The sequence below is a fragment of the Rhinatrema bivittatum genome, chromosome 2 (assembly GCF_901001135.1).
Source record: "Rhinatrema bivittatum chromosome 2, aRhiBiv1.1, whole genome shotgun sequence".
In the NCBI taxonomy this organism is placed as follows: Eukaryota; Metazoa; Chordata; class Amphibia; order Gymnophiona; family Rhinatrematidae; genus Rhinatrema; species Rhinatrema bivittatum.
In genome coordinates, this window is record NC_042616.1 from 622,225,342 (window position 1) to 622,245,208 (window position 19,867).

General features: G+C 49.2%; 1 protein-coding gene and 1 long non-coding RNA gene across 2 annotated transcripts in view; one reads left to right on the forward strand and one right to left on the reverse strand.

Moving 5' to 3' along the window:
• Positions 1-3,436: 3,436 nt before the first annotated feature.
• On the reverse strand, positions 3,437-14,535 carry LOC115085339. The gene is made up of 5 exons (XR_003854809.1): positions 14,316-14,535; positions 13,158-13,221; positions 12,925-13,044; positions 8,952-9,026; positions 3,437-3,892 (listed from the first exon to the last, which is right to left on the reverse strand). It is a non-coding gene; the product is annotated as an uncharacterized LOC115085339 (long non-coding RNA).
• Positions 14,536-14,980: 445 nt separating this feature from the next.
• SPIDR (scaffold protein involved in DNA repair) overlaps positions 14,981-19,867 on the forward strand; it is a 736,772-nt gene continuing 731,885 nt past the window's right edge. The window contains exon 1 of the mRNA XM_029591243.1: positions 14,981-15,083. Coding sequence (XP_029447103.1) covers positions 15,081-15,083 — 3 coding nt within the window. The 5' untranslated portion in view covers positions 14,981-15,080. The remainder of the gene's footprint in view (positions 15,084-19,867) is intronic.

Consider the following 19,867-nt stretch of genomic DNA (forward strand, 5'->3'; position numbering starts at 1 on the left):
CAATAGCGGGGCAAGGCAGGTCAGAAGGCCCGTAGGCCACACACACACACACGGAAGGCCCGTAGGCCAGGTATGGAAATCAAGGAAGAAGGCCCAAAGGCCATGCAAGGCAAGGATAGGCCCGAAGGCCGCACAAGGCAAGGCAAGGATAGGCCCGAAGGCCGCGCAAGGCAAGGCAAGGCAAGGCAAGGATAGGCCCGAAGGCCACGCAAGGCAAGGCAAGGATAGGCCCGAAGGCCACGCAAGGCAAGGCAAGGCAAGGATAGGCCCGAAGGCCACGCAAGGCAGGCTAGAGCAGGGAGCCCAGGTGAGCTCGATGCCGAAGCACCGAGGCAACTGTCAGGCAGGGTTAAGAGGGCACACCCAGAGCATAGAGTGGACATAGGAGATGGACTGGGCCTGTCAGGAAAGCCAGCCCTAGAGGGACCCCTGGTGGTGAGGCGGTAGCACAGCAGCCACCGCCGTAACAGTACCCCCCCCTCAAGGCCTCCCCCTCCTCCTGGATCCCATCTGTGCAGGAGGTAATCAAGAATACCGGGAGACCACTCCGGGGGTGATGCGGCAGGGTCAACTCCTTCCTGAGGAAATAAGGCAGTCCATAACTCCACCTGGGGTGACAAGGGGAACACAAACCCCACCTGGGGCAGAGAAATAGTCCGTAACCCTTCTTGAGGCGATAGTAGGGCCGGTCCGGACCCTTCCAAGGTCGGCATCAAGACCGGTACAGGCCCCTCCAGGGGCGGCAGCTGGGCCAGTACAGCAGGCTCGGATCCTACTCGGGCAATTGTAGCAGGCTCGGACCCCTCTCGGGGCGTTGTAGCAGGCTCGGACCCCTCTCGGGGCGATGAAGCAGGCTCGGACCCCTCTCGGGGCGTTGTAACAGGCTCGGACCCCTCTCGGGGCGATGAAGCAGGCTCGGACCCCTCTCGGGGCATTGTAGCAGGCTCGGACCCCTCTCGGAGCGATGAAGCAGGCTCGAACCCCTCTCGGGGCGTTGTAGCAGGCTCGGACCCCTCTCGGGGCGATGAAGCAGGCTCGGACCCTTCTCGGGGCATTGTAGCAGGCTCGGACCCCTCTCGGGGCGTGTGTAGCAGGCTCGGACCCCTCTCGGGGCGGTGAAGCAGGCTCGGACCCTACTCGGGGCATTGTAGCAGGCTCGGACCCCTCTCGGGGCGATGAAGCAGGCTCGGACCCCTCCCGGGGCGATGAAGCAGGCTCGGACCCCTCTCGGGGCATTGTAGCAGGCTCGGACCCCTCTCGGGGCGATGAAGCAGGCTCGGACCCCTCTCGGGGCATTGTAGCAGGCTCGGACCCCTCTCGGGGCATTGTAGCAGGCTCGGACCCCTCTCGGGGCGATGAAGCAGGCTCGAACCCCTCTCGGGGCGGATGAAGCAGGCTCGGACCCCTCTCGGGGCATTGTAGCAGGCTCGGACCCCCTCTCGGGGCGTTGTAGCAGGCTCGGACCCCTCTCGGGGCGATGAAGCAGGCTCGGACCCCTCTCGGGGCGTTGTAACAGGCTCGGACCCCTCTCGGGGCGATGGAAGCAGGCTCGGACCCCTCTCGGGGCATTGTAGCAGGCTCGGACCCCTCTCGGAGCGATGAAGCAGGCTCGAACCCCTCTCGGGCGTTGTAGCAGGCTCGGACCCCTCTCGGGGCGATGAAGCAGGCTCGGACCCCTCTCGGGGCGTCAGCAGGACCGGTATGGACCCCTCCAGGGGTGGCAGCAGGACCGGTATGGACCCCCTCCCGGGGGTGGCAGCAGGACCGGTTCAGCAGACTCAGGCTCTTCTCGGGGTAGTGCAGCAGGTTCAGATGGCAGAGTAGCATGGTTAAAGGTAGTGTGCATGGAAGACACAGATTGTACTGCCGTGGGCTTGATACCTCGAGCCAAAGTCTGATGCTCCTGATTTTGTTTCTGGAGGAGCAGTTTAGAGAAGGCACAGGCAGTTCTAGGACGTCTAGGGAAGGTGCTCGTTAGTGTCCACTTGGCAGCTGTGGGAAGCTGAGCCCTGCTGGAGTTAATCAGCTCTCTCCGTTGTAGAGAAACCTGTTCCCGAGGCTCTAGCACTGGTCTCACAGAAGCCTTCTTGGCCAGGTAAGTCCTGGGTTTTTCTACCCACAAACTGCCAGCAAAAATGTCTGTTTTAGTTGAGCCAGAAACAGAATACTGGTTAGGAGAGCTGATAGCTTTTTCTAATTGCACAGCTGGTCCTAGAGCAGAACAACAGGGGCAGGGTTTGCCTGGAGGTAACAAACACGGGAGACAGGAGCATTTCCACCACCCTGGTTTAGGAGCCAGACAGTTCAAACACTCCTGATAGACAGAGACATTTTTCTTGTTGCAGTTATTGCATGACCAGTGTTCCTGACCAACAAGTTCACAGGCAAGACAGTTCTGATAGCTTGGATAATTCAAAGTCTGACAGGAATGGCAGGTATAAAACTTTAAAGAAGGAGGCATCTTGAATTAGTGAAAAGTTGACTCACCGGCAGGACACAGACCTATCTCTTCCCCTGGAAAATGTGATGGCTTCGGCATACTGTTACGCTTGGGCTCCGGACAGGAGTCGTGCACACCACCCAGCAGGGTGGCTCCAGGTGGAGAGAGACAGGAAGCTCGAACAGAGTCAGGTACCAGGCTGGGTCAGGGCAGGCAGCAAGAATCAGAGTCTGGGTTCAGGCTGGGTCAGGGCAGGCGGCAAGTGGCAGTGTCTAGTACAGGCTGGGTCAGGGCAGGCGGCAAGTGGCAGTGTCTAGTACAGGCAGGGTCAGGGCAGGCGGCAGTCAGCAGTGTCTGGGTCCAGGCTGGGTCAGGGCAGGCGGCGAGTGGCAGTGACAAGTACAGGCTGGGGTCAGGGCACAGTAAGCAGGACAAGGCAGGTCAGAAGGCCCGTAGGCCACACACACACACACACGGAAGGCCCGTAGGCCACACACCAATAGCGGGGCAAGGCAGGTCAGAAGGCCCATAGGCCACACACACACACACGGAAGGCCCGTAGGCCACACACCATAGACGGGGCAAGGCAGGTCAGAAGGCCCGTAGGCCACACACACATACACGGAAGGCCCGTAGGCCACACACCAATAGCGGGGCAAGGCAGGTCAGAAGGCCCGTAGGCCACACACACACACACGGAAGGCCCGTAGGCCAGGTATGGAAATCAAGGAAGAAGGCCCAAAGGCCATGCAAGGCAAGGATAGGCCCGAAGGCCGCACAAGGCAAGGCAAGGATAGGCCCGAAGGCCGCGCAAGGCAAGGCAAGGCAAGGCAAGGATAGGCCCGAAGGCCACGCAAGGCAAGGCAAGGATAGGCCCGAAGGCCACGCAAGGCAAGGCAAGGATAGGCCCGAAGGCCACGCAAGGCAGGCTAGAGCAGGGAGCCCAGGTGAGCTCGATGCCGAAGCACCGAGGCAACTGTCAGGCAGGGTTAAGAGGGCACACCCAGAGCATAGAGTGGACATAGGAGATGGACTGGGCCTGTCAGGAAAGCCAGCCCTAGAGGGACCCCTGGTGGTGAGGCGGTAGCACAGCAGCCACCGCCGTAACAGAAATTATATGATGTTAATCTCAAATCTTTCTAATTATTAACATTTATGTAAACATTCATGTAAACATTCCTTCTGTTCACAATCTTCATTGATTCCAGCAAAAATTACAAAGGTACCAACATTTATTTTTGTAGTTCTAATTAATCCCAATTCTAATTAATCCCAACGGGGCCCGTGTTTCACCTTCCGGCTTCTTCAGGGGAATTTAAAGTGATTAAACCACAAATAATCTATTTATCACAACAATCATATGAATTCTTGCCGTTTTAATAGAGGCGCCAATGATCTTCCTTAAATCTCCAACTGTTCATTGCACTTAGCCAATTTCTGCGTTTAAATCATCTGTATTAAAAACACAATACTTCATGTCAAAAAAATTCTTTATCTAATAATTTATATCAAATTCTAAAAAGATTTTTACTACTATTTTTTATTGAATATATTCAAAATCCTTGTTGACTGTGATTTATATGCCTCTACAAGTTATTACCTGTATCTACTTCTGTGTACTGCTGTCCTAACTTCTCCCGATAATGGTCACTCTTATTTTATCTCATGTTCCTTATCTTGAACTAAATGTAAATAAATCAACATTATATTAACATCACTCTTTGTGATTTAAACACATTCTCTGAGGGAACCAAATAATTCCCTCATCATCACAGGACTACTGACCTCCACAACCTTCACCACCATCCAATACTGTCCCTATTTATTACAAAACCCACTATCGTTTTTTCACAGCCAACTTACCCTCAGACACCATATTCACTGCTGCTTTAACTCTCCTACTTACTTCAACACAGCAATAGCGGAAGAATCATCAATTTCCGTGATTCTTCAGTTGCAGGACAGATATGAAGTCGTCTAGGATCGATGCCATAGTGCAGGAGTGGCAGAAAGACAAGTTGCTGTATGCCTTTCCTCCATGACCCATGTTGGACAGATTGATCCGAAGGATCGAATGCCATGCCACAGAGGGTTGGTACTCTTGGTTGCTCCAGGAGGTCGTGGTATGCGGATTTGCGGCATCTACTGGGGAACTCACCCTTTCGACTTCCGGCACACAGGAGCCTGCTAAGTCAGGGTATGGTTCTTCACGAAGTTCAGACTCTGATTTGTCTTACAGTATGGTCCTTGAGAGGAATCAATTGCTGAAATGTGGATACTTAGTGGCAGTGATTTCCTCTTTGCTTAGAGCTAAAAAGTTCTCCATCTCCTTGGCCTATTTGCAAGTTTGGAGAGTGATTGAGGCCTGGTGTGAGGATCGAAGTATTCTTCCTCATTTGTCCAAGATCCTGCTCATTTTGGAATTTTTGCAGGATGGCTTGAATAGGAAAATTAGTTCTTACTTGTTAATTTTCATTCATGTAGTACCATGGATCAGTCCAGACCATGGGTTGAGCCTCCTTTCCAGCAGGTGGAGACAGACCAAAACTGAAAGGGTATCCTATATGAGGACAGAGCCTAACCTGCAGCCCTTCAGTATAACCATTGTCAAAGCAGAAAAAGGCATAAGATCAAGCAAGTAACAGAATAATTAGTAATTTAGTGTAAACAATCAGAACAATAGAACAAGTGAATAAACTGTGTTACTATGTGCTAATAAAACGCTCTTGCATGACTACCCCTGATTATCATAAAGTTGCTTCCGGTGCATGTACTGAAAATCCATGAGAGTCATGCAGAAACACTAATGGGTCCTATAAGAAGGAGAAATTTGAGCGGACAGACAAGACGGGAGGGCGTCTGGATTGATCTGTGGTACTACAGGAACGAAAATTAACAGGTAAGAACTAATTTTCCTCTCCCTGTATGTACCCAGATCAGTCCAGACCATGAGATGTACCAAAGCTTCCCTACAAAGGGTGGGACCTGGATAGTCCCGCTCGAAGCACCTGCCGGCCAAAGGAACCAAAGACTGGTGCCTGAACATCAAGGCGGTAATGACGAGCAAAGGTATGCAGGGACTTCCATGTAGCTGCCATGCAGATTTCCTGCAGAGAGACAGATTGACTCTCTGCCCAAGAAGTAGCTTGAGAATGCAAGGAAAGAGCTTTCAAACTGTCCGGGACCGCCCGACCCTTGCAGATATAGGCCGAAGAAATCACCTCCTTCAACCATCGAACGATCATAGTCTTAGAAGCTTGTTTGTCCCTATTTGGGCCACTCCACAGGATAAAGATATGATCCGATACCTGGAAGTCATTGGTAACCTCAAGGTAACGCAACAAGACGCGTTTAACATCCAGACGGTGAAGGTCACCGCCTCCGGGCCTCTCGATATCCTCCGCAGAAAATGCGGGGCGTTCCACCGACTGATTTACATGAAAGGAGGAAATGACCTTTGGCAAGAAGGAAGGCACTGTCTTGAGAGACACACCCGAGTCTGAAAACCGCAGAAAAGGATCTCTGCAAGAAAGGGCTTGAAGCTCTGACACCCTCCTGGCGGAGCAAATGGCAACCAAGAAGACAGCCTTGAGCGTCAAGTCCTTGAGAGTAGCCCGATGGAGAGGTTCGAAAGGGGCCAAACAAAGAGCCCGAAGCACCAAATTTAGACTCCACGAGGGGCAAGTGGGCCGGCAGGTGGTTTCAGGTGTTTAGCACCCCTGAGGAAACTGACAACATCCGGATGAGAGGCCACCGCCCGACCCTCGATGGTGCCCAGGAGGGAGCAGAGAGCCGAAACTTTGCACCCGCAAAGAGCTGACCGAAAGACCCTTGGAGAGTCCCCGATGCAGGAAGGTGAGGACTACACCGACCGAAGGAGAACGGGCCGAAACGCCCTACTCCTCGCAGGCATTTTCAAAGACCTTCCAGACCTGGACATAGGCCAGAGATGTAGACTGCTTGCGAGCCCTGAGCAGGGTGGAAATAACCTCTTCCTTGTAACCCTTTTGCCTCAAACGTCGCCGTTCAAAAGCCATGCCGCTAGACAGAACAGATCCGCCAGGTCGAAAAATACGGGACCCTGCCGAAGAAGATGGGGCAGGTGGCTGAGGCGAAGAGGACCGTCTGCCGCCAGATTTACCAGATCAGAGAACCACGGCCTGCGGGGCCACTCGGGGGCCACAAGAATGACTGGACCGCGATGGAGCTCTATTCTCCGGAGAATCTTCCCTACTAATGGCCACGGCGGAAACATGTAGAGGACGACGTCGGGGGGCCAAGGGAGAGCCAGCGCGTCTACTCCCTACGAGCAATGCTCCCTCCACCGGCTGAAGAACCGGGGAGCCTTGGCATTGTCCAACGTCGCCAAGAGATCCAGGTGAGGGGGACCCCACCTGCGAACAAGGAGTCCCATGGCCGCATTGGAAAACTCCCACTCGCTGGGATCTAGATGTTGGCCATGTGTCGAGGAACCCGACCCTGGGCGAGTGATCTGTACCGCCACGGAGGAGCCCTCCCTACCCGGGAGGCGTCGGGAGTACACCCCATCTCGGGAGAGCCGGGAGGCCGGGCACAGGTTAGAGCGCGGCATGAAGGAAAACACACAGCCGGGAATAAACAGAAAAACAGTGGATAGGGGAGTCCCAGAGGAGAGGAGCAGGAGATCGAACCCTGCTCCCTCCTACAAATAAAAATCTTGCTGCCTTTTATTTTTTTTTGTAAACTTGTACAACCAAAGTACAAAATTTGACTGCTTCTTTCTTTTTGCTTCCCCCCCCCAAAGACAGTCACAAGGGAATTCACATCCCTGAAAATGCACCCGAGGAATGGACGTCTCGAGGCAAGGCAGCAGACTAAGGGATAGTGACTGGCATCACCAGTATCACCCACAAGGTGGTCACTGGGAAGGGAACCTAGGCTGAGGAAATCAAGGGGCCAAGCCCCCCTAGGAATCCCAAGAGCGAGGGAGACAGAACTGTCTCCCTGACACAGTGAATAAAAATGACACAAATTTACAGTAATTTTTTATTTTTTTTTTTACAAAGAAATCAGATGAAAATAATACTTGCTTGAGCTTGCCCCAGAGAAAAGAATCAAAGAAGAAACCCAGAGGGGAAAAGGCAATCTAATAGGGAACCACAGGGTGAGCTGTTCCACCTGCTGGAGACAGACAAATACTGAAGGGTTGCAGGGTAGGCTCTGTCCTCATACAGGATACCCTTTCAGTTTTGGTCTGTCTCCACCTGCTGGAAAGGAGGCTCAACCCATGGTCTGGACTGATCTGGCTACGTACAGAGAAAAAGGTTTGGCCCTTAATTCCTTAAAGGTAGAAGTAGCGGCTCTCGCTGGTTTCAGGGGCCAGGTGAATGGTGGTTCCTTGTCGGCTCTACCTGATTTTGGCCTGTTTCCTGAAAAGAATGAAACATCTTCGCTTTCCCTTATGGTTTCCTGTTCCCTTATGGAGTCTTAATTTGGTCTTGGATTTCTTAGCAGGTCCTATGTTTAGACAGATGGGTAACTAGTCCTTGCGGTTACTGATTTTGAAAACAGTGTTTTTTGTGGCAATTTGTTCTGTATGGAGTTTCTGAGCTGCAGACCTTGTCTTGCTGGGAACACTGCTTTCAGGTGACTCCAGGGGCGATACTGCTGTGTACCTTTCTTCTTTTTTTTTTTTTACTGAAGGTGGTCACTGAATTTCACTTGAATCAGTCCATCTCCCTGCTGTCTCTGAACAGAGAGATAGAGAGACTTAGGGGAGTATCATCAGTTGCGACCCTTGGATGTCAAGAGACATATCATCCGGTGTCTGGAGGTTACTGGGCCTTTACGGAAAATGGATCGCCTGTTTGCCCTTCAAGGTGGTACTAAACAAGGAGAGCTGGCCTTGTGGGCTACAATAGCCTGCTGGTTTAAGGAGGTAGTCAAGGCAGCATATGTTGATGCTGGCAAGCCGTTCCCTACTCAGGTTAGGGCTCATTCCACTAGGGCTCAGGCATTGTCATGGGCGGAGGTTAGATAGCTGTCTCCCATAGACTTTTGCCGAGCTGCGACATGGTCCTCCTTACACCTTTTCCAGGTTTTATAGTCTGGATGTGCAGGTCCGGGAGGATGCAGCCTTTGCATGAGCGGTTCTGACAGGACCATGGACAGCCTCCCACCCATTTTGGTAATAGCTTGGATACATCCCACTTGTTCTGGATTCATCTGAATGGATGCTAAGAAATCAGGTAAGTAGTAATTTCTCATAACTTCCTTTTCTTTAGGACAGTCAGATGAATCCAGTTTCCCTCCTTTGGCTGCCGAATGATTGTACTATGGTTCTCTTGTGTGACTATGTGTTACAGGGATTACTGGTAAGTGTTAGTCCAGTCCCTTGATCAGTGTTAATATATTTCTTGGCTGAGTACTGACATGGTTATCTGGTTTTAATCAAGTTTTTTGCTAGCCTGTCCACAATTTGCTTTTGAAGAAAATACTGGCAGGCTGATGTCACTGCAGGGGTATATGTTACCTGACATCTGTTTCCTCCGTCTCAATTTGCTGGTAGAGGTGCATAACCCACTTCTTCTGGATTCATCTGACTGTCCTAAAGAAAAGGAAATGATCAGATAAGTAGTAATTTCTCATCGATTGTGAAGAAATGCAGGATGATATTGTGAGATTAGGGAATTGGGCATCTAAATGGCAGATACAATTTAATATTGACAAGTGCAAAGTGATGTGAATAGGGAAAAATAATCCTAGCTATAGATACAAAATGCTGGAGGATGAGGAATAGGCTAGTGGAGGGAGGAGGAATAGCCTAGTGGTTAGAGCAGTGGGCTATGAACCAGGAGACCAGGGTTTGAGTCCCACTGTCGCTCCTTTAGCCTCAGGTACAAAGCAGATTGTAAGCCCTTGAAAAATTCCAGAGTGGATAGGGAAATACCTACAGTACCTGAATGTGATATCTCAGATCAAATGGTGGTATATATAAAAAAATAATAAAAATAAAATAAAATTCCATATTGAGGACTCACCACATTAAAATCTTTAGCTTAGTGTGCAGCAACAGCCAAAAGTTAAATAGAATGTTCGAAATTATACAGAAAGGAATATAAAACTATATAGAGCTGCCTCTGTGTCGATTCATGGTGTGGCTGCATCTTGAATATTGTGTGGCGGTTGTTGTCATGCACCTCAAAAAAGATATAGCAGAAGTAGAAAAAAAAGTAGTGAGAAGGAAACAAAAATTATTAAGAGCATGGACTGGCTCCTTCTATGAAGAAAGACTAAACAGGTTAGGGCTCTTCAGCTTGAAGAAGAGACTTCTTAGAAAGGAATGATTGTTTATGCTATCAAATACTAGGACTAGGGGATGCTCCCTGGAACTAACTATTGGATAGCAAACTTATACCAAATGTTTCCCAGTCAGTTCACAATTAAGCTATAGAATTTTTTGACAGAAAATATGGTTAGGGCTAGTAGTATAAGAGAAAGGTTTGGACAAGTGTCTGGAGGACAGGTCCATAAATACGGTAATTATTAGCCAGATCAACTGGTTTCTCCACTTACTCATTTTTGGGGAGAGCAACATGAAACATACTTTCATGTTGGGATTTGCCAGTACTTCAAGGTTGCCTGGAGTGGCCACTATCTGTTGTACTCAATGGTCTATTGTCTAACCCAGTGGTTTTCAACCTTTTTTCGGCCGGGACACACCTGACAGATGGTTCTCACATGCGTGACACACTGAACATGTGACCATCACGGGGCTAAATGTAAAGATGCACTCTGCATCCACAGGAATCCCCTCAACTCCCAGCAATGAGTGCAGAGCAGATCTACGGCATTACCCTGTACAACTCGCCATACAAAAAAGAGATTCTGGTTCTGATGACATCCCAGCAAAAGCAAAACAAACTCCCTTTACTACCAGGCACAATAGCCTTCCTTATGAAAAGACAGTAATTTACCACTAATGCATATCCTATTGAGAAAACACAACAAATAAGATTGAATCAAATGCCTACATGTTAGTAAAATACCTCACCTCGGTCACACACCCAGAACTGACCTTCACCAAGTACAGAAAGACCACTAATTATAAATATGGAGACAGCAACTGGAATGGAAAACCAAAAAAGCCACTCTGCATGCAGTGCGAACCTGGAGAAATGGAAAGAGAAATATAGCACCTAACAGACTCTCAGGATTTGCAATAATGAACACAAACTAACCCGCACAAAGTTACACCTGTATTATGGAACACACTTAACAGTAACAACCCTATCTAAGAAATACAACTATTCAACCAGGCCCTAAACACTAATACATTTCCTATTGGGAAAACAGAATAAGCCAAGCTGCTTTAGAGCCCCACACAGAAATAATTGTAAAGCTATACTAAAACAGAATACTGAACAGAATAATATCCAACAATTAAAAACTCGTAAAAATTATTCAAACGTCCAAATATCAATAAAATATTTCAAAACAGAAGACATCGCATAATACCCAATAATTAAAATGGCAATCAATCAAGAAAAATACATTTAAAAAGCCACCTTTACTTATTCTCTCCAGCAACTCTCCTACTCCTTTCCCTCCCAGGCCAATAGCCCTCACCAGAAGCAGCAAAGGCTGCTGAAGCTCTGTCCTCACAGTCCTCTTCCTTAGCACCCACAACCAGTCACTCCCCCCCCCCCCCCCAATTAGACCCCATGACCAGTCTTGGTCTCTTTCACATCAGTCATCTTCCTGACCATTCTCTCTCTCTCTCAATCACACCAGCTCTCACCCAGACCCTGATTCACACCCACACACAGAAGCTCTCACCCATTCACACCCACAGACACCACCTCTCACCCACTCATTCACACCAGCTCTCACCCGGGCACTCATTCACACACACAGATACACACAAACTCTAACCAAAAACTTCTTCCTTCACTGCAGGGATGGGCTCCAGTTCCGCCGTGGCTTTACTCCGGCGGGCCTTCTTTTTCGCTGCCACACAGAAACACATCACCTCTCTGACCAGTTTCTCTCTCTCAATCACACTCATGCTCTCTTATATACAAGCTCTCAATCACACCAGCTCTCACCCAGACACACACACCAGCTCTCACCCAGGCACCCATTCACCCCCCCACACACACCAGCTCTCACCCAGGCACCCATTCACCCCCACAGACACACCAGCTCTCACCCAGGCACTCATTCACACACACATAGAAACATAGAAATGACGGCAGAAGAAGACCAAACGGCCCATCCAGTCTGCCCAGCAAGCTACGCACTTTATCCATTTTTCCCCTTTTTTTCTCTCCCACCTGTTACTATTGGCTTCCAGTACCCTCCAGCCCACCACCAATTTAGAGAGCAGCGCCGTATCTGCATCCAAGTGAACGTCCAGCTCAATTAGGGGTAGCAACCGCTGTAACAAGCAGGCCACACCCTTACCCCATACTCTTACCCACCCCTGTTTTTATTTTTTTGGGTTTTTTTTTTGGAGATAGCAGCCCTCCATTCTTCCGCTCCATGAAGGTGGAACACCAACTACTGGCCACTGGCATCCCGCTCCGTGAATGCCTCTGTGGCTACTGCCGCTCCGTGCAGTGTTTGAATGCCTCTGTGGCTACTGCCGCTCCGTGCAGTGTTTGAATGCCTCCTCTTTATTCACGCCCTCTAGACTTGATGGATCCACAGTGTTTATCCCATGCCCTTTTGAAGTCGTTCACAGTTTTAGACTTCACCACTTCCTCCGGAAGGGCATTCCAGGCATCCACCACCCTTTCCAGTACCCTCCAGCCCTAATTCCCCTCCACCCCACCACCACACACACAAACAAGCACTCACACAGCCACTCATTCACACACACAGATACACACAAACTCTCACCAAAAACTTCTTCCTTCACTGCAGGGATGGGCTCCAGTTCCGCCGTGGCTTTACTCCGGCGGGCCTTCTTTTTTCGCCGCCACGGGGATGGGCTCCCGTGGTGGCCTCAGTCGGGGTCGGATTTCCTCTTCGCCGGCACGGGGGTGGGCTCTCTTATCAGCCTTGCTTGGTCAGGGTCGGGTTTTCTCTTTGACGCCACGGGGATGGGCTCCCGTAGCGGCCTTGCTTGGTCGGCATTGGGTTTTCCTCTTCACTGCCATCGGGATGGGCTCCCGTGGTGGCTTTGCTTGATCGGTGTTGGGTTTTCATCTTTACCGCCACGGGATGGCTCCTGTGGCGGCCTTGCTTCGTCAGGGTTCGACACTGCCACTCCTCCTACCCCACCCCCGGGCTATGAGATGCCTGCCTCACCGACCAATCAAAGGCTTCCTCCATTCTTTCAGGGTTGCCAGGTTTTATGAAAGAACAAGCACTTTTTTCCAAAAAACCAAGCCCAAAAAATGTGAGATGGAAACTTCAATCCTCACGCTCATTCCCCCCTCCTCTTATTGCTGACACCAGGCTGAATCCATGATTTTAGTTCACATTCCTCTTTCCAGTACCTTTTACCGTACTTAGCCCAGTTCCTTATTTTAGCCATAGTAGATCAAAACCATTTAGTAGCGTAGCAGCCAATGACAGAAACAGTAGGTATGGCCAGGCTTTCGTATAAAGTTGATCTTCTGCAAGGAGAAGAAATGAAAGAAAAAAAAGCAAAATTAGATGAAAGCAAAAGTGGTGTAGAACAAATAAAAAAAAATAGCATTACAAGTTTCCATGTCACATTATTTTTTACCTGTAGTCAGCAAGTGTGGACAAGCTTTTTGTCAAAATAAGGATTTTTTTACAAAGGTGATCTGCTGCAGGGAAAAGAAATGAGAAAAAAAAAAAAAGATGAAATCAAACATCAGCCCCTCACGCTCATTCCCCCCTCCGAGCTCATCCCTGGCCCCCACATGCTCATTCCTCCCCTCCCCACCCACCTCCGAGCTCATCTCTGACCCCCACATGCTCATTCCTCCCCTCCCCACCCACCTCCGAGCTCATCTCTGGCCCCCACATGCTCATTTCCCCCTCCCCACCCACCTCCGAGCTCATCTCTGGCCCCCACATGCTCATTCCCCCCTCCCCACCACCTCATCTCTGGCCCCCACATGCTCATTCCTCCCCTCCCCACCAAGCTCATCTCTGGCCCCCACATGCTCATTCCTCTCCTCCCCACCAAGCTCATGTCTGGCCCCCACATGCTCATTCCCCCCTCCCCACCCACCTCCGAGCTCATCTCTGGCCCCCACATGCTCATTCCCCCCTCCCCACCCACCTCATCTCTGGCCCCCACATGCTCATTCCTCCCCTCCCCACCAAGCTCATCTCTGGCCCCCACATGCTCATTCCTCTCCTCCCCACCAAGCTCATCTCTGGCCCCCACATGCTCATTCCCCCCTCCCCACCCACCTCCGAGCTCATCTCTGGCCCCCACATGCTCATTCCTCCCCGCCCCACCCACCTCCGAGCTCATCTCTGACCCCCACATGCTCATTCCTCCCCTCCCCCACCCACCTCCGAGCTCATCTCTGGCCCCCACATGCTCATTCCTCCCCTCCCCACCCACCTCCGAGCTCATCTCTGGCCCCCACATGCTCATTCCCTCCCTCCCCACCCACCTCCGAGCTCATCTCTGGCCCCCACATGCTCATTCCTCCCCTCCCCACCAAGCTCATCTCTGGCCCCCACATGCTCATTCCCCCCTCCCCACCGAGCTCATCTCTGGCCCCCACATGCTCATTCCCCCCTCCCCTCTGAGCTCATCTCTGGCCCCCACATGCTCATTCCCCCCTCCCCTCTGAGCTCATCTCTGGCCCCCAATCATTCCCCCCCTCCCCACCGAGCTCATCTCTGGCCCCCACATGCTCATTCCCCCCTCCCAACATGCTCATTCCTCCCCTCCTGATACCTGGCTGAAGCCAGCTGAGTGATACACTCCCTTCAGCATTCAGTCTGCAGCTGCACAGAAGATTCCTTCTCTGTTGCTTGCTGCAATACCGTGCTGGGCTGCCAGGTCTGCCCACGTGCGATACTGTTTGTTGCTGCAATGCCATGCTGGGTCTGCCCACGTACGATACTGTTGTTACTGCAATGCCATGCTGGGTCTGACCACGTACTCCTGTGAAGGGTTTTTTTTTTTTTTTGTTTTGTTTTTTATGTAAACTCTTTAATACAGCAATTAAAGAAAAAAAATTGTCCTTTACACATAGCTCTGATTGGCTTACTGCTACAATAATTTAGGGTGCGCCTGCAATGGACAAGCCTCATCGGCAGCATCAGCCAATCACTTCAACATCAGAGCACAAGTCCCGCCCTCCAAGCCCAACCCCCCCCCCCCCCCCGCGATTGGCAGGAAAAATCGCCCAATTAAAAGCAACCCGCGAATCGAAAAAAAAACCCGCGAATGACTAGGATAAGGAACCCAATCTCGCGGGAAATAAGCGAGGTTGGCAACACTGATTCTTCCTACTCCCACTGGCAGGTAGAAGGGAGGAGGCTTCCGATTGGCCTGTGCGGGTGCAGGCTGAATGAAGGAGGCTTCCCATTGGGCAGTGGGAGTAGGAAGAAATGAGGCTTCCAATTGGCCCGCGGGGTCTGGAAAAAGGGAGAAGGACAGTACAACGGGGCAGTGGGACACCTGGACACTGGTTGAGAAGTGCTGGTTTAACTCATTATGGTTGTTATGTTTTAAAATGACTATAATCTGAACTGTTAAAGTAGAATGTTGCCTCATGTGATTAATATCCAGTTATACTGTTTGTTTTGAAGGTTTTATAACATTCTGGGTAGTCTCTTTACATGCTGTTTAAAAATTCTCATATAGCTACTTTCTTTGTATTTCATCCTTGTGATCACTTTTTTTTAATATGTATATTTAGAAATTAGTGTAAAACAAGAGTAAATGCTTATTTGACTTGTTATAATTATGTAAGGTTTTGTACTTGTCAGATTGTCGGTGCCTCCTGATATTCAGCGACTTTGTCTGGGTTTCAACCAGAGCTTTATTGAAGGCAGAGGTTACATAGAAAGTGAAGGGGTAATCCTGGCTTGCACTTGTTGGAATATTTAAAATCACAAGCCATTTACTTCTGAATTCAGGACTTGCAGATCTCCCCTAGGTATTTCCAGTTCTGCTCTTTAGCCCACAAATTTCTTGGAAGATGATCCCAGCAATCCTTTTTGTGATTCCTGAGGGACTAGTCCTTTTTCTTATGTGTGGGACTGCAAGTCCTTGTGGCTTCTTCTTCTTCTCCAAACCACCTAGGGACTCTTGGGTAGAACTCCAAGCCCTTGTCCTGGCTATTGCTGGTTTCAGGGCAGCCAGAATCTTGTTTTGCTTTTGCAGTATTCTAGCAACGAGAGTGATTTCTCTCTGATTTGAATGATTCAAAGACTTCTTTGGGCTTTCATGAGTTAATATCTCCAAATGAATTTTGAACATACCATGATAGGAATGGCTAATGTGTGCTGTGAATAGAACACAACGGCAGATACAGACCATATGGCCCATCCACACAAACTTAATGTCTCAAATGTACAGCTTTGATGCTTATATTGGCAAAAAGATTTCCTTCTGAAACATGTAAGGGCTAATCTTTTTTTATAGGCAGTACAGTTGTTTTGGAATCAGTATTGCATCAGGCACAGTCTGCACTTATTTACTTTAAAATACTCAATTTGAGTAAATTAAGAAAATATTTAATTTGTCTGTATAACAATGTCATGCTTGAACTGTGTTGACCTAGAGTTAAAAAAGGCTTCTTGTGCTTCTCTCATTTATTTTTGATATTTGCATGGTATCATCTATTTTTTTTTTTCTTGTCTCCTGACCCATTCCACTGTTATGCCTTTTAAACCAATGCATCATATGCTCTCAGGCACAAAGTGAGTCCTATTGTTTTACAAACTTACGGGCCGAGTCAGTAAAGTCCGTGGGAGAGCGGGCGAACAGGCCACTCGCCTGTGCACGTGATGCAGTATTTAAATTAGGCCCGGCGGTAGAAACGGGCAGAAGGAGCGGTAGCTGTCAGTGGGTTTGACAGCCGACGCTCAATTTTGCCGGCATCAGTTCTCGAGCCCACTGACAGCTACGGGCTCGGAAACCGGACGCCGGCAAAATCAAGCATCCGGTTTTCGACCCGACAGCCGCTGGCGGACTTCAAATTTCTTTTTTTTTTTTTTTTTTACTTTTTTTACCCTTCGGGACCTCCGACTTAATATCGCCATGGTATTAAGTCGGAGGGTGCACAGAAAAGCACTTTCCCGGTGCCCGAAGAAATTAGCGCCTACCTTTTGGGTAGGCGCTAATTTCTGAAAGTAAAATGTGCGGCTTGGCTGCACATTTTACTTACTGAATCGCGCGGGCATACCTAATAGGGCCCTCAACATGCATTTGCATGTTGAGGGCCCTATTAGGTTTGGCGGGTTGGATGCGCGTTTTCTGCCCCTTACTGAATAAGGGGTAAGGGAAAACGCGCGTCCAATGACAGGTTAACAGTGCGCTCTGTTGGAGCGCACTGTACTGTATCGGCCTGTTAGTTTTCCAGGAAGTTGCAAAAGATGGAGTGCCTAGAGCTCTGTGCCTTTCGTGTGCTCCTGGTAGCAGACTGGAATGAAAGCTGCCAGTGAGAACAGCAAAATGTAAGCGAGAGAGAATAGAATACAATGGCAAATAAGGACCTTTAAAGTCCATCTAATGTGTCCAGTTTCCTTCCTCTTGAAATATCGCATAGAGCCCCGGCTTTACTGTGCTGCGGCAGTCAAAAAAGCAAACAGAATGTTGGGAATTATTAGAAAAGGAATGATGAATAAAACGGAAAATGTCATAATGCCTCTGTATCGCTCCATGGTGAGACCGCACCTTGAATACTGTGTACAATTCTGGTCGCCGCATCTCAAAAAAGATATAATTGCGATGGAGAAGGTACAGAGAAGGGCTACCAAAATGATAAGGGGAATGGAACAACTCCCCTATGAGGAAAGACTAAAGAGGTTAGGACTTTTCAGCTTGGAGAAGAGACGACTGAGGGGGGATATGATAGAGGTGTTTAAAATCATGAGAGGTCTAGAACGGGTAGATGTGAATCGGTTATTTACTCTTTCGGATAGTAGAAAGACTAGGGGACACTCCATGAAGTTAGCATGGGGCACATTTAAAACTAATTGGAGAAAGTTCTTTTTTACTCAACGCACAATTAAACTCTGGAATTTGTTGCCAGAGAATGTGGTTCGTGCAGTTAGTATAGCTGTGTTTAAAAAAGGATTGGATAAGTTCTTGGAGGAGAAGTCCATTACCTACTATTAAGTTCACTTAGAGAATAGCCACTGCCATTAGCAATGGTTACATGGAATAGACTTAGTTTTTGGGTACTTGCCAGGTTCTTATGGCCTGGATTGGCCTCTGTTGGAAACAGGATGCTGGGCTTGATGGACCCTTGGTCTGACCCAGTATGGCATTTTCTTATGTTCTTATGTTCTTTACCTTCACTTCTTTGCAAACAGGGATGCTGTATACGCCGCCTTCTAATTGCCTGGCACTCGAGTCTTTTCGCACTTTGAACCATGTAGGCCTGGCATGTCCTATGGTGAGACTGCTGTAATGGTGCAATGTGGTTAGAAGGCAGCTGCTGGCTAACTGCTCTATGCTCATTCCATGCTTTAATTTTGTTGCTGCTGTTTGCCTTCACCATGCTTTCTAAAAGCAAGTTTCTCTGTAGGTGCAATATTATTATGGGCTGATATTCATGTAGGCAATATAATTTTTTTTTGTCTGTACTCATACTTTGGGGTCTGTTGCTGAAAGGTCAGTAGCCAATGTAAACTGTTTTGTCAACAATCTGGGAGTGGTCAGTTAAAAATAAATTATGACTTGACCTCTCAAAATTGGATGTTCATGTTGGTTGGCTTGATGCAGATCTACCTAATGATTTGTAGTCTAACTTGATGGCTGTACCTCTTTGGCCTAAGCAAGAAGCCTGCCATTTGTGAACACTTGTAGATGAGTCTTGATTTGGAATTACAAGTGCAAAAGTATCTAGCTCCTTTTTTTTTTTTTCTTTCAGCTGTGTAATTTTAAAAAGATCAATTTTGAGAGCTTTGAATAGGTATTGTTTGTTGTACATTTTGACTATTACAATGTTCTTTATGTAGTCTTACCCCACAATGTGTTTATATTGCTCGGTCCATGATGTGGCAGTATGCCTGCTCACTGGCAGCATTGTACAAGATCATATTACATCTGTTTTAAAAGAGCTTCACTGGCTGCCAGTGAATTGGTATGCAAAATTTGAAAGTACTTTGCCTGATGTCTAAATGCCTATATGGTACTGGTGTGAGGGTCTATGAGCAGTTCTTGCTTCCAACCAGTAAGGGCCGACAGTGATAGGTCTTTTTCTGCCGTCATTTCTATGTTTCTATTGGCCCATCTAGTCTGCCCAGCAAGCCACCCCCATGGCTCTACTCTTCATTCCCATCCTCTAGCCTTTATGGATCCACAGGGGCGGATTTTAAAAGGCCCGCGCGTGTAAATACTTCCGGATTTACGCGTGCAGGGCCCTGGCGCGCCTATAGCCCCGGGACGCGCGTAAGTCCCGGGGCTTTTGAAAAGGGGCGGGAGGGGGCGTTCCCGAAACACCGCGGTGTTTCGGGGGCAGGCCCGGGGGCGTGGTCGAGGCCTCCGGACCAGCCCCCAGGACCGGAGGACGGAGCGGGGCTGCCGGTGATGCGCGCAAAGTTACGCCTGCTTTCAGCAGGCGTAACTTTGCCGACAAAGGTGGGGGGGGGGGGGTTTAGATAGGTGGGGGGAGGGCGGAGGGAACAGGCAGCGTTGCACAAATGTGCACCCCCTTGCGCGCGCTGACCCTGGATTTTATAAGATAGGCGCGGCTACGCGCCTATCTTATAAAATCCAGCGTACTTTTGTTCGCGCACCAGGCGCGAACAAAGGTACGCGATCGCGCAAGTATTTAAAATCTACCCCACAGTGTTTATCCCACGCCGCTTTTGAAATCTTTCACAGTTTTAGTCTTCACCACTTCCATCACCAGCTGCTTAGTCTTCCAGCTGCTTGGAGGTCTTGCTGGTGGCCATGTTTGGTGCTGCCTCATAGTTATAAGCTAGTCTCATAGTGCCATTCCTTAGCTTGGTCCAAGTTCTAGTTGTAGTTGTGGCCCTACTTGTATTTTAGTCTTAACCTTTGTGGCCCTAATCTGAGGCTTTCTAGAATAGTTTCTTCTGCCCAAGTCTTGTTTGTTTGGTTCTAGTCTCGTCTTGCTTTCCCTGTGTTAGGTCTGTTTTAGTGAGTGCCTTTCTGCACTCTGCCTTGGTTCTACAGCTCGGTCCTGCTTTTGTGGGTGCTCTTTAGTCCCTATCCCAAGTGTGTATATTGCTTCTGTCTTTCCTGTTGGCTACCAGCACCTGAGGGCTCCATCCATGGAAAGTGGTCAGTACAGATAGGTACCA